Consider the following 15361-nt stretch of genomic DNA (forward strand, 5'->3'; position numbering starts at 1 on the left):
AATTCTAACTATTAAAACATACTTGAAACTTTGTAGTAGAACGAAGCAAAATGGAGAGTACAATCACATATTCATTCCACAGAATGAAAAGCCCTGGTAGAATTATTAAAATAAAAATGTTTAATAACAATCATTCAAAAATTACAAAATGTATGCTTCTCCATTCTCCCATGAAGCAAAATGCTCCTTCATGGAATAAATAAAAGGTGACCTTAGTAAACTTAAATAATCAAATAGTTAATAATGAAAATTAATCAAAATTTGTGTTGCTATAACAATAACATTTAATTAAGTAGAACGTGTTGTTTATATTTAATGTTGCGCATTTTAATGTGACGTCACATTTCTCAAACCCTTCCCCTCCCCCCCTCGTCACACATCGTCACAAATGTCTGACCCCCCTCCCCCCCCTAGGTGCGTGACGTCATTTATGGACGGCCCCTTAGGATCCCGAGAACTAATTTTCCCTTTGTTGGAAAACTGAACCATTTCCCCCCCAAAAGCAAGAAAAAACCCTATAGTTGTACCTGCCCTACCCGATTACGAGTTAGTTTTCTCTCAATGTTGTAAGACGCTGCCGTCCGGTTTCTGTAACTACTGTACCTGTATCGTATTGCTGTACACACGCTCTGCACTTCCTATGATTCTTTTAATTCACAAAATATCGACTTAACACTACCCGTAATTAAACTAACATATACTGTTACCGATTGTTTATGATCAACCTGAAATATTTTTATATTCATTGTAAACAGAAAGCAGTCACTTCCGAATGTTCGTCTGGTGTGCATTAGGTTAGGCCTATACTTTTTTCATCGCTATTTGCTGAGACCATAAGCAACCGTCTTTACGGAGTGTTTCCGTAAAGTCTGATTTCCGTAAGTCGGTTCTTCCGCAACCCGAGGACTTCCTATATACAGGGAGAACCTCTAATTACGAATGAGTCAGGTTCCAGAGGTCTCTTCGTAAGTTGATTTGTTAGTAAGTCCAACTTTCCTCCTGGTCCATTTCAAACATGTGCTGTGCGGCATGTACACTAAACACAGGGAATGGCTTTAAAAGTTGTATAATATCCTGTAGATGTAGTTGCCACTGGTTCTTCATGTTCTGCAGATGTAGATGCCACCACCGCCATCATCTACTGCGTGGCGGTTGAACTTACGACTCTCGGTCCGAACAGGACATAAAGGCGGGTTTGTTGGTATCTCTGAAAGTTCGTAAGTCGAATGTTCGTAAGTAGAGGAGTGTTATGCAACGTATCGGGCAATGGCTCTTCTTCATATCACATAAACAGAGTGATTAAGAGTTGGAGACTGCACTCTACGGCATGGAACCTGATAAAAATTTAACTTTTATATAGTTTCCTCATCAGTTTTTATTTTATTTTGGGAGCTATGAAAGTAGGGCCATTACCCAAAACGTTGCCTGTTATATATTTTTCTTTCTAAAGCCACATTGTTATTGACGAATGTGGTGAGTTTTTGTTGTTGATGAGAAGGGAAAAAAGTTTATCTGAATGTAACAGGGTATACAATATATGAATGTATCATCACCTTGAGTCCCATCGTTTGGCAGATGCCACTTGTTGCAGAGGTTCACGGTATTAATTCAACAGGCCGCCCTGGTTATATTTTTTTATTTTTACTTCAGATGCGCTTCTGCGGCCGTCTGAAACGCGCGATGTTAATTCGAAATGTGGAGGGGAAAACCCGGAGAACCCGGAAAAACAAAAATCCACGCGACAACGGGGAGAGAGAGAGAGAAAGAGACACGTAAACTCCAAATATACAGCGGGCATCAGGGTCGGGATCGAACCCACAACCATCCTGTATACCAGGCGAGATAGTTGACATCTGTGAGAATAGTGCAACGAATTCAATGCACTCAATGGTCACCGTTATGAATTGCTGTGCATTGGCTCCTGCATATATGGTCGCCAACCTCTCTCGTGTGTATCGTTTTCAGTTCCTGTCCCAGCGGCCACAGTGACCGGGGAGCCGGTCGATTTGGACAATTTACAAACCATTAACCTTCCTCCACGTCACTCTCTATCATCAATGTCGGATTATTCTATTAGCAAAAGTAGCTACATATGTAGTCGCTACGGGGCCCGCACTTTCAAGGGCCCCGCGCTAAATGCTTTCAATCTCTAAATTCCGGTTCATTGATTCTGCACTTGCTCTATTACTATAGTACTATACCACCTTCAACTTTTATGAACGACTGGGTGTTTCAGGTTAGCGATTTGTCGTATTATCTGGCTGTATAGCAAATGAAAAAATACAATTCCGTTAATATGAAAGTTAAAAATTTGTTTTAATATTTATGTGTGTTTTTATTTAGGGCCCCTTTATAACATATGTTACAGGCCCCGCACTAGCTTAATCCGGCACTGTCTATAATCCATCATCGTACGGCGGTGACTGCAGTGTTTAGTTTGTAGTCCTTGCCCCCTCCGGCATCCTCCGATTAGCACGGTTGACTACGTACGGTGCGAAAGAAGTTCAACATACACTGTAGAGGCAGCGAATGACGATGAAGGCAGTGACGGACGGTGCTTATCATCGCGATTATCATCATCACTCGCCCATCATCATTATCATCATCATAATTCCTGTTATCTGCAAATAGCCGTGCACGTGATGAGCATCACGTATTACTGTTGTATTCTTCTTATTTGCAAAATCACGTGCGTATGTTGAACTTCTTTCGCACCGTACGTGGCCAACCGCGCCCATCGGAGGTGCTAAAAAAAAGAGCCCCAGTAGACGTTGGCCCAACGTTGCATGTTCACTAAGAGGAAGTCTGATTTGTGAAAAAGGGGGAAGAATCGTACATCTGCCAGGGCCTGGCAGGGATGGGTTAATAGCAAAACTGCGATAAACCTGCTATTAACCTGCTCAAGTTAATATCAGTTTGCTGTGTGGAATATGAAATGTGCAGGTTTGCAGTGACAGCAGATACTGCAGTTAACTGTGATTCGACCAACAATCGTTACAAAGCCACGACAAATGCATTGGCATTATTATTATTTTAAAATGCAGACGTCAAAGTGGTTCGTTGATAAGATGTGGTCGGGATTGGCAAATTACACACTCAGCACGTCTCATCGGTGGCAGCCGACATGCAAACTCGCACTCATCCTATACGGCCATCAAGTTATTCCAGTGGGGGGGGAGCAGATTTGACACGATCAATTGTATGCCTGTTAAAGCTAAACGAGGGCCACTGTAGAAAGACGTCACAAATGAACAGTAGCCCTTTTCTACATTCACGTGATTGATCCACGCAGGCGTGAGACGATATTTCCTCGGGGCTGTGGTGGAACGGCACGGGGAGGGGCAGGCAGTTTGGAGGCATTTTTCCATTGCTCGCAGTGTGATGGCTCCACTTCAACAACAAGGACACACTGCCCGTTTGTAATGGGTGCAACCAGTGCCGAATTAAGCTCGTGCGGGGCCCTAAATAATAATAAAAAAACGTAATTATTAAAACACAAATTTTTAAACTTGCATAATAAAGTAATTGTATTTTTTTTCATTTTGCTATACAGCCAGATAATACGACAAATCGCTAACCTTAAACACTCAGTCGTTCATAAACGTTGAAGGCGGTATAGTACTATAGTAATAGAGCAAGTGCAGAATCACTGAACCGGAATTGATAGCTTGAAAGCGTTTAGCGCGGGGCCCTTCAAAGTGCGGAGCCCGTAGCAACATATGTAGCTACTTTTGCTACTAAGATAATCCGACATTGGGTGCAACTGCGTCGAGCAACTGTGTTGACACAGTCACATTGGCAAATGTGATTTGTAACTTCGATCCTTACCTGTGTACCGATATTTAATTGACGGACTGTCTGCCGCTGCGTTATCTTGGTTGTGGTCCAGGACTGTTTTTTGGGGGTTTTGCTTCCTTGCCCAAGCTTGATCAAACGGGACTTAAAGAACCAATGAATGTATGAATTGGTTATTTATATATCGTCACATGCTTTCCCTTTTCTCTATTTTGCGCTCCGACAGTTTTTCTTTGTATTGTTTGCTGTTGTAACTTGCTGACCCGGTCCTTGCTGGAACGCCTGTGAAAAAGAGCTTCACAGCTCATCGGATTCCTCGAGTCTAAATAAAGATTCTGATTCTGGTGACAGCTTCACGTATTCCCCATCAGCATTCGCTGACTGATCAATTGTTCGCAAATTATAGTCGTCACACCTCTCCATGGTTCGTGTTTTTGTTTTAATCAGCCACCAGGTGTAAACGTTACATCTTTCCTTTTACACCAATGCAGTGGAAATATTTGTATCCGTGGCTCTATTACCCACCGTTCGCTTATTATCTGCGAGTGTGCAACACATCCTATTACCAATGCCCCTATTCTTCCTCTCATCTGCGGTTCATTGTACAGGGTGCTTTTAATTTTTGTAACACTTCTGAGAATTTGCAACAACACCACGTGACACGTGCTGCTGCCTCCGGGCTCTGGAGACCACCTGGAGAAGATTCCAGGCCACGTGTTGACAATGATGGCGAACAAATGGAGACTCTTTGACTTTTGAAGCTATTAACATTACATTTGTTATCATGTTACAGTATTATCCATTCTTTTTCCATTAAAAACGATAGTCCCATATAAGTGTTTACAAAAATTTAAGCACCCTGTATGTGAAATAGATATGCAGATAACCTTGTGGACATTTTGATTTAAAGCTTTCGTGACTGCAGGGATTCATATTCTTGGTTCTTTCGGTAAAGTCACGTAGAAGGGAAACAATAAAATAATGAAAATAGAAAACAATAAAATTTTAAATAATAAAAATATAAAACAATAAAAATATAAAAAATGAAATTTTATTGTTTTATATTTTTATTATTTACCGAAAGAACCAAGAATATATAACCTTGTGGACAGTCGGATCCACGACACTCATCCAGCACATCGCCGCAGATAAGAGGAGTCGTTTCATATCGATGAAAAAAGGAAATATGTGTACCACCAAAGCATCACTTAACATCAACATGGATCTGTTCCCTGGTCTATGCTGCTCATCTTAATGCCCCCGAGTGTAAATCCAAGCAAGAGTGTAATCCACGCTTCTACGTGACTTTACCGAAAGAACCAAGAATATGAATCCCTGCAGTCACGAAAGCTTTAAATAAAAATTTAAGTTTTGTTCCATTTTCCTCGTCAATGGCCAGGCGTTCTGACCCATACTTCACAGGAGGTAGTAACGTTTAAAAAATACAATGTACTTCTGAGGGACACACTATGTTGGAAAGCGTTACAAGAATCCACGCACGTACGCGATTTTTCACCCTTGTTTTAAACAAAAAAAAACATATTTCCAAATGACCACATTTTGACTTTTCATTGCAAATGTAGGGCAGAGGTGTCTCGACCAATCCCGGCTGGCAGAATGGAAATGCAAAACAAACCAAATAAATAAACGCTTCAACAATTGACCAACGCATGTGTATGACAACACAACACACATCCTTTTATTAATGCAACATTTACCTTATGTACAAGCAAATGACAGTTATGGTACTGTTGTATAGAAGGCATAGGGATTTTTTTGGTATAGATTTGAACTCCTGCCAGAAATACAGATATTCAGCGCTAAAGACTTTTTGTTGCTCTCTTTTTATTATTGTTTCATTTCAAACACAATTCCGATTCAACTAAAGCCCGGCGAAATGACGCTCATATGACATTCCTAGAAGAGAAAGAAAAATATGTACAGATTTCCGCACAGTTTCAAAAACAACGTCAAAACATAAACACCCCTTTTATCTGTCCAACAGTCTTCAGTATCCATGTTGGACGCGAGCCATATGAAATGCTTTCATACAGCAAACTAGGGCACGATACAAAGTGAAAACGGATGCTTACAAGATGAAGGTTTCAGACATTTAACAATGTAATGCACTCTTCTTTAAGATCACGCAAAACTTGTCACTAGGGTGCTGCTCAGGATTGCGACGTTCTCGTCAATTCCAGGTTTTATAGCCCTCCACAACAGGTGCTGGGTATGTGCAGTTGCATTTGTGTTATTTCAAATATTAAAATCTGGGTTTCAAATCTCACGCTATCTCATTGATGAGAGTTGATGACACCCAAAAGGTTGAAATCCTATCCAGAATTTGCTTGCTTAAACAAATGCTACAATATGTTGTTGGTACTAAAACATGTTACATATATGTGGAGACAAAAAGGAATTATGCTTATATTTGAGTTTAATGTCTTTAAATATCATATATAATAGTTCCTAAATTATGCAACGTCAATCAAATTAGCACATGGCCTGTATGCTCAGAATTTTTTTTGAGAAATACATCACACATCAAAGAGCAAAAAGACAATTGTTATTTGTAATGCTCACACTACGCACACAATTATACCTTTGATTGGGCCTATTTTTGTGCAGGGTCCTCAGCTTGGATAATTATTATTTTGTAATGAATTCAGCAAGCAAGTTGTTCCAATGTAAAGCTCATGAACACTTTATAATTGTGAATACAAATGTGTTGGCTTTTTTTTTTGCTGCATTCTCTGACACCGTAAAGTGAGGACTGCAAGAACGACCTTCCAATACAAAGTAAGTCTTATTCTTGGTTCTTTCGCTAAAGTCACGTAGAAGGGAAACAATAAAATAATAAAAATATAAAACAATAAAATTCTCACGACGCTTCGACTGAAACACAAGCAATCATTATCAGGTGTGAAAACCACAGCAAGAAATTTTGAAAAAAGTGGTGGTTTTTTTAACGTTAGCACCACGGAGAGCGATTTGGCAGTTATTCAGATGGACGAGTCCATCTATGTTCGGAAAAGAGGAGGGGGGAGACGAAAATAATGGATGCGGTCTGAAAGCCACCGTAAGCGTGACTTTACCGAAAGAACCAAGAATATGAATCCCTGCAGTCACGAAAGCTTTAAAGCAAAAAGTAAGTCTTGTTGACAGTTGGGGTAACGTGACCTCTCATCATTATTTCCCCTTCCAGCTCCCCCACCCGAAATTAATTTTGGGAAAAGGCATCGACGAGCAACATCTCATTACACAAAGAACATCCAAGTGTGCGCGTATAATGCATGTCAAGCGAGACGTTATTTTTCTGTAAGTTAAACAAATCTAATTAGCATGCCGCAGCGATATGCGAAATCAAAATCAGCAGTAACGAACAGCGATGCAATGCTATGCAATGTATACATGTTTATATAAGTGGAATACTTGTCAAACGTAGCTCTTTAACAACCACGACAATGTTTCCACAGCATGTGCCTTGCGATCTGTAATTCATGACACCATTCAATAACTGCCTTTGAAGTCTGAATTTACGCGTTTATCATGACAGACAAATATAACTTTTTTTCTCTTATAGAAGCACAAACCTAGCTGGCTGTAGCCCTTCCCCACCACCTCCTCATGTTTATTACTTAAACATGTTTTACATTTAAAGTACCTAAAGTTAAACCACTTTTCTCTTCTCAAGCAAGGCAAGCGCGAGTAAGATTTGACTAAATCTATACAGGTCTCTTAAACACATCGCAAACCGTGTGAGTCTTTACAATGACGTAGAGTACATATGAAAAGTGGCGGGTCAATTATTACCACGATGGAACACACACACAGGGGAAATCTTTTTGTTTTCACACAACCACCTGCTCAGAATACACTTGCAACTAGGCTTACAGGTCAGCACGTATTAACAAGATACCGCTTTTCCATTGGCACATCCGTGCCGAGCCAATGCAGGACCCTCACCGTGCTGGTCATGTCCCACTGGCGATTCTCCATGCCGAGATGGAACCTAATCCTCGGTGCCATCTGAATCCAGCTCAAATGCCAAGCAGGGCCAGCCGGGGGCGGGTGGGCGGGTGGGAGGCAGAGCGGGGCTAGTGACGTGTGCATGGCGTGGAGAAAAACGTGAGTCGGCACGATTTGAGAACGCAACATCACTGCGCCATCTGTGTGCGTCGCGACTCGTTCTACGCGTGGACGTCATTGGCGCGGCTCGGCTTGTGCAATGGAAACGCAACCTGGCTGAGCCATGCCGGGCTGGCTCAGCATGGCCCTCATGCCGTTCGGTCCCCAGGGGGTCGGCAACAAAAATAACAAGAGACATTTGATTTAGTAATTGGCAAAAAAAGAAACGATATTTCAAGAGCCACAATCAATGCACGCGCGGCTTCGGAACTGCAGGTTTCCAACCTCTGGGCTAGGCTGTTCAGAAGCATAGTCAAATGGTTGTTATTTAAAGTTTCGCTTTCAAAAAGTATTCTTGCATGACAAAATTACCAGGCATGTAACCAGTCATCCCACGGCGATTCTTTGAGTTGTCACGATTCATGGTCACAATTCAATTCAAGAATGAATTATATTTTGGTCAGATTTTTATCACCTCATTTGCATTGTTTCTTGATAAAAACAAATGTTTACAGTTTTCGCCACACCATGAGGCTAAATGCGAAATTAGCATACAATTTGCATACATTGTAAATAATCCATGCACATGCACATTATTTGATGCAAGTATCATGAATCGAATCGATGATTTTTACCGATAAATATATCCGTTGTTACATGCCTAGGTAATACATCCTGGGGACCACTTGGTTAATGTGGGAAGGAGAGGAGCAAATTTGCCTCCTCTTTAACCACGGAATGATGGGGAACGAATGTCGCAGATCCTATTGTCCACGGAGTTGTTCATGAATTGACTCCACTTTGGGGCAGAGGTTAGTAGTTTAAATTTGGCAGGCTGCCCTGGTTAATATCGCTGATGCAATAACCGTCAAATGTGTGCACCGTCTGCTTCGCAGCGGACGTTAATCATCCCGTGACGTCGCTCAAAAAGAGATATTTAAAATTGCACCGAAAATTACTCAATTAGGATTGCACATAGCAACATAGCGGCCCTGCAGTGAAACGACTGCAGAGGATGTCTGTAAAAGTACCATCCTTCCTGATAGCCTTGCGCTATAAGAATGGCATGGATACTAATTGTACTAACTTATGACGCATTTTATTAGTATTCTCTCGTTATTGACGAGGGATACATTCTGGAGATGCTCTTGAATAGCAAATTAATAAAGCTATTAAATACATGAAAATAATCTCATCACTTTATCTCTCGTCGCTTTATCTCTCATCACTTTATCTCCCATCACTTCATCTCATCACTTTCCCGCATCACATTCTCTCTCTGTCGATGCAGCCGTGTTGCGTTCCAGACGCGATTCGTGGATATACAAAACCACAGATTACGAATAATGAGGGAATACTTTACTTATCCAAGGAAGAAAAACATGCGGAGATAATCGTAAATAAGAATTGGGTCGCGGATAATTGTAGACATCGCAGACCCTACAGCTCCTGCGGATGATAGGATTCTTGGGCAACAGGGTCTCGTGTATTGCATTTTCAAATATAGCCAACTGAACTCGAAAGGTTGCCTCCGTCAGCCTGATACACAATGGCAGCAACGTCCTTTCATAAGTTTTTTTTTTACACCAACAAGTGACCACCACCGTGTTTGTGGCTAAATTAAAAATCCCTTTCCACGCAGAAGTGCGAGCGGGTTTTTATTATTTTTAGACAGTGTTGTCTGCTTTGTATTACATCAAAGCCATAACAGCGGCTTCGAGTTCCACATTGAATCTCAAGTTACGTTGCACGTCACATCCGTAACTAGCGACGAAGTTTAATTAAACACAAGGCAGACAGCACTCTATCATCCATCGCCAATATTTTCACATGACCACGACGCAACAAAAGATTTATTTTGCGAACATGCAGCATTATCGGTACTGCGTGTCACTGCGATATGCCATGAAAGTGACGCATCCATTTTAGCACAGCGTAAACTGCACAATAATGTTTCGTACGGCATTTTAGAATATATTAAACCAACTTAAAACATTACACATGAGAACTGGACGTTGTTCGATTGCTTCGCGAACAGCGTCAAAGGCAATCGCGCAGTTGGGAATTCATTCGACAATTAAGAGTACTTTGAAGTGTTTTATTTCCATACTTAAAGGTTCGTGGCAGCCAAGGCATGGGAACGCATCCACCGGGAAAGATGGGGAGATGAAATCAGTTCGGGCACGCGAGCTGGATTGAATTTTTCTTTTTTTTACCACATCTCAGGATTGTACGAAGAGATGATGACCGTGGCTTGGGGGAAGGCCTTCATCCAACAGTGGATTGAGCGTGGCTGGTGACGATGACTATGAACACAACAAATATTTATAGGCGTTTAACACAAAACACATCTATGTGCAAAACAAATACTGCAGGATGAGATATATATGTCTAGGTTAAGATGTACTACATATCACAAGCTGCCCTTATATGGTATTAAAATCTTTCATCGTGTAGGATAAGACACCACATAACAAGCGGGTTGATTAACTTAATAAACGCAAGTGATTGAAGCAAGTCGTTAACTGTGTTCTAAAGATCAACCAACCCTAGGCTATAGAGCTTATGTTATGCTGTAGAAAATTGTAGCTGTCCACCATGAAGTTGAATCTGTTGGTGCATAAATTGTACGTGTCTTTCTTTAAATCATGCATTGTTAATATACCGGTTCAAGTTTAACTTAACACTTAAACTGCTACTTTATTTTCCAGAGTACAAATCCTGAAACGCATATTCACAAATGTCTCAGTAAGCATTTTTCCTTTATTGTACTTTGTAATCTGAACAATTTTCCTGGACACTGTAAAAAAAATATCCAGAAGAGACCATTTAGAAACATGTATACAGTACTTTATATCGTTCTAGTGTTAATGGTAATGTTATAATTTTCCAGACCCACTGCATTTTGGCTAAATTATCTGCACGGACAGCAGCTGTGTAGTTTTAAATTGGACAAAATTCTCCAAATAATTAAACCAATTCAAACCAACGAAGTATTTTGGTTGTACAGTGAGGGAAAAAAAGTATTTGATCCCCTGCTGATTTTGTACGTTTGCCCACTGACAAATAAATGATCAGTCTATAATTTCAATAGTAGGTTTATTTGAAGTGAGAGACAGAATAACCAAAAAAATCCAGAAAAACGCATGTAAAAAATGTTATAAATTGATTTGCATTTTAATGAGGGAAATAAGTATTTGACCCCCTCTCAATCAGAAAGATTTTTGGCTCCCAGGTGTCTTTTATACAGGTAACGAGCTGAGATGAGGAGCAAACTCTTAAAGGGAGTGGTCGTCATCTCAGCTTGTTACCTGTATAAAAGACACCTGTCCACAGAAGCAATCAATCAGATTCCAAACTCTCCACCATGGCCAAGACCAAAAAGCTCTCCAAGGATGTCAGGGACAAGACTGTAGACCTACACAAGGCTGGAATGGGCTACAAGACCATTGCCAAGCAGCTTGGTGAGAAGGTGACAACAGTTTGTGCAAATATTCGCAAATGGAAGAACCACAAAAGAACTGTCAATCTCCCTCGGCCTGGGGCTCCATGCAAGATCTCACCTCGTGGAGTTGCAATGATCATGAGAACGGTGAGGAATCAGCCCAGAACTACACGGGAAGATCTTGTCAATGATCTCAAGGCAGCTGGGACCATAGTCACCAAGAAAACAATTGGTAACACACTACGCCATGAAGGACTGAAATCCTACAGCGCCCGCAAGGTCCCCCTGCTCAAGAAAGCACATATACATGCCCGTCTGAAGTTTGCCAATAAACATCTGAATGATTCAGAGGACAACTGGGTGAAAGTGTTGTGGTCAGATGAGACCAAAATGGAGCTCTATGGCATCAACTCAACTCGCCGTGTTTGGAGGAGGAGGAATGCTGCCTATGACCCCAAGAACACCATCCCCACCGTCAAACATGGAGGTGGAAACATTATGCTTTGGGGGTGTTTTTCTGCTAAGGGGACCAGACAACTTCACCGCATCAAAGGAACGATGGACGGAGCCATGTACCGTCAAATCTTGGGTGAGAACCTCCTTCCCTCAGCCAGGGCATTGAAAATGGGTCATGGATGGGTATTCCAGCATCACAATGACCCAAAACACACGGCCAAGGCAACAAATGAGTGGCTCAAGAAGAAGCACATTAAGGTCCTGGAGTGGCCAAGCCAGTCTCCAGACCTTAATCCCATAGAAACTCTGTGGAGGGAGCTGAAGGTTCGAGTTGCCAAACATCAGCCTCGAAACCTTAATGACTTGGAAAAGATCTGCAAAGAGGAGTGGGACAAAATCCCTCCTGAGATGTGTGCAAACCTGGTGGCCAACTACAAGAAACGTCTGACCTCTGTGATTGCCAACAAGGCTTTTGCCACCAAGTACTAAGTCATGTTTTGCAGAGGGGTCAAATACTTATTTCCCTCATTAAAATGCAAATCAATTTATAACATTTTTGACATGCGTTTTTCTGGATTTTGTTGTTGTTATTCTGTCTCTCACTGTTCAAATAAACCTACCATTAAAATTATACACTGATCATTTCTTTGTCAGTGGGCAGACGTACAAAATCAGCAGGGGATCAAATACTTTTTTCCCTCACTGTACATATGTAAAACATGCAGGGTGATCCATCTACAGACACTCCACTCATTTCTAATAACGCTCTTGCTGTCACCTAAAGAGCTGATTAAATATTGTGCAGGCTCGGTTTTAAAAATAAAAATATTGGGCGAGTTTCAAAAGATGTAATGTTTATTGACAGTGATGGCAGACATGTAGAGGCTTAAAATAAAATGTAATTCCCTCTGTAATTTCTCCCCGTTATTTTAGCGGAGTGCCTATAAACAGATCGACTTGTACAAAGGGTAGCAAAGAAACACAATTCAACATACCAAAACACACGTTAATGTGTGGATATTTTGTTGCAGTAGAACAAGGGATGTTCCATAAAGGCCCTTTGTACCACAAGAGTGCGGATATGCCAAGTCTGTTGTGACAAAGGTGAGCCTTGAAAGAAAAACGTCGCTGGAACTTCCCAAAAGCAGTTTTATAATATCAGCAGCATAAAAGCATTCACATTTGCAAACCAAACAAGCAGAGTGTCAAACTGCTGCTGCTGCTACTCTGAAACGTGCCAAATGGCAATTTGCTTGTTTTCCTAACTCGTGTTTACGAGGAACTTGCATCATTTTAATTTCAACCAGAGCTCTGTGTTGGAGTCTTGAACTTATCTCGTGAGGGGTCGGGTGCCAAGTAATTTATTTTAAACTAATGTAACAAACATTGGCAAAAATTGTGCCACCCTTCAAGTCAAGTCTTCAGCAGCGTCTATACTCTTATTTCTATTCAACTGATATCGCAGCGACAGATTCAAGAGAAGCCACGATGAGCAGCTTTGTACGGCTATATCATACGAATGACTGCTTACGCAACATGACAAACAAGCTTCCTTTACGCGCAGTGCGAAGCTTTTAAAGCGTCACCTCCGTGTGCCCAAAAAATGAGCAAAATCAGCCGATGCGTGACTCATCAGAAGGTTACCCAATTAACTTTTCTGCAATAACAGAAAGGTGACGCAATGTTCATTACAATCTTACCACACCATTGCTCAACAAAATAAAACAACACGTTCGTGAAATGGCAAACGATTGTAAAAAACACAAAGTTACTTTCTGACCGGCAGTTCAAATGCAACCCCAAATATCGTACAGGCAAACGGATCGACAGATGGTAGAGTGGAACAATTCACCCCTCTCCCCCGCCTCTGGAGATTCAATGAATTGTCACGATTCCATTTAAGAATTTATGTAATTTTAACATTGCGGAGAGAACGGTAGTTGCTTCCTAGTGTGACTGCAGGGGTAATGTGAACCAATCACATACAACGTTATACAAATTGAAAAAAAATCCATTGCGACACGTGATTTCATGCATGTATCGCGAGCTCAAGAATTAATCGATGAACAGATGCATTGTTCCACTTGTGTATGAAGATTTCATTACTAGATGGAAACCCATGGATACATGCATATCTTCTGCAAAGCAGTGAATATTTTGCAGCAAATCAAAACGAAGCGATCATAAAATCATCTTCTTGGTTCTTTCGGTAAAGTCACGTAGAAGGGAAACAATAAAAGAAAAACATAAAAGTCGAAACGTCGTGAGAATTTTATTGTTTTTTTTTGTTTCCCTTCTACGTGACTTTACCGAAAGAACCAAGAAGATGAATCCATGCAGTCACGAAAGCTTTAAATCAAGATCATAAAATCACTTTCACACTACGTAAAAATCGAAAATTTAACGTAATCATTCGTTTATCTTCCATTTCCCCCTCCACGTATTGCTGCAAAAATGACCAAACAATGAGACCGATGACAACAACAACACGTGGGTGAAAATTTACTCTAGCCGGCGTAAAGCAGATGATATTGGGTTCGCTTGCCATCTGAACCAATCAGAAAGAGTGGGTGGGGTGGGGGGAGGGGGGGAGTGGAGCAGGTGGGGTGGGTAGCGTAAGAGGCGGGCGTTTGTCGTGCTGCGTGACCTGTGGCTCGGCTCGGTCACGGGGCAGGGAGGGGGAGGGGGGGAGAAGTGAGGGTTGGAGAGGGGGGGGGGGCAGCATCACGAGGGGACAGCGTCGTGCTTCGCCCGTTTACGTTGCGTAGCGCTTGGTCCACTGCCGCGCGGTCCGGTCGTGCTCGCTCCTGTTCGTCAGGTACTGCGTGGCGATGCTCCCCACGAGCGGGTCCGCTGTGACCAACGAAAGCGGTGACAGAGAAACGCGCGCAAATCACGCACTCTCTGATGCGGCAAACATGGCGGCGGGGCAGGGGGGGAGCCCTTCCTGGCAGAGGGAGCTCGAGAGAACTAGAGAACACCTCCAGAGGTTATTTGGCCTACTCTTCCACACTGGCGAGATGTCTTGGAAGAGGCGGGAGAAGCCACACATTACTTCCCACCACATGCGACCCAGCCGGCAATCGACTAACTGTGCATAATACATGTTTTTTTTTGGTTAGATCGCGTAAATCTAAATGTGTCGTAAAACCCGCCACAGCCAATTACTAAGGTTTGTCACGAAAACAGAACATGCCAATTAATTACTAGTACAGAATACCGGTGGGTTGGAGAGCAAATCCACTACATTTACAATCCGAGTACGATGTTTCGCCAGTAATTACAGCTAGCTTCATCAGGCGACAACCAGATTTGTGGAGAAATCCTCCTGTTTCGTTCCTTAAATAGAGGGATAGATGTGATGACGTCACTTGTGAGCCCTTCACGTGTGAAGGGGGGGGGGATTAATGAACGCATATAAATTACAATGGGTATCCATTACAGGTTGGGTTATATTTATGCGATCTAACCCAAAAAACCTATATTACGGATGATATTGGTCACAAAAGCCTACATGTTAAACCGACTAACTGTGGT

The 15361-nt window shown here is 41.8% G+C and overlaps 1 protein-coding gene across 6 annotated transcripts in view; it reads right to left on the reverse strand.

Moving 5' to 3' along the window:
* Positions 1-5454: 5454 nt before the first annotated feature.
* Positions 5455-15361, reverse strand: part of LOC116943909 (ubiquitin-conjugating enzyme E2 E2) — a 35554-nt gene continuing 25647 nt past the window's right edge. For all 6 annotated transcript variants that reach the window (XM_076068093.1, XM_032957250.2, XM_032957252.2 and 3 more), the window contains one exon: positions 5455-14677. In XM_076068093.1, coding sequence (XP_075924208.1) covers positions 14580-14677 — 98 coding nt within the window. In that variant the 3' untranslated portion in view covers positions 5455-14579. The remainder of the gene's footprint in view (positions 14678-15361) is intronic.

Source organism: Petromyzon marinus, chromosome 19 (assembly GCF_048934315.1).
Source record: "Petromyzon marinus isolate PM22_M1 ecotype Great Lakes invasive population chromosome 19, UKy_Petmar_22M1.pri1.0, whole genome shotgun sequence".
Taxonomy (NCBI): domain Eukaryota; kingdom Metazoa; phylum Chordata; class Hyperoartia; order Petromyzontiformes; family Petromyzontidae; genus Petromyzon; species Petromyzon marinus.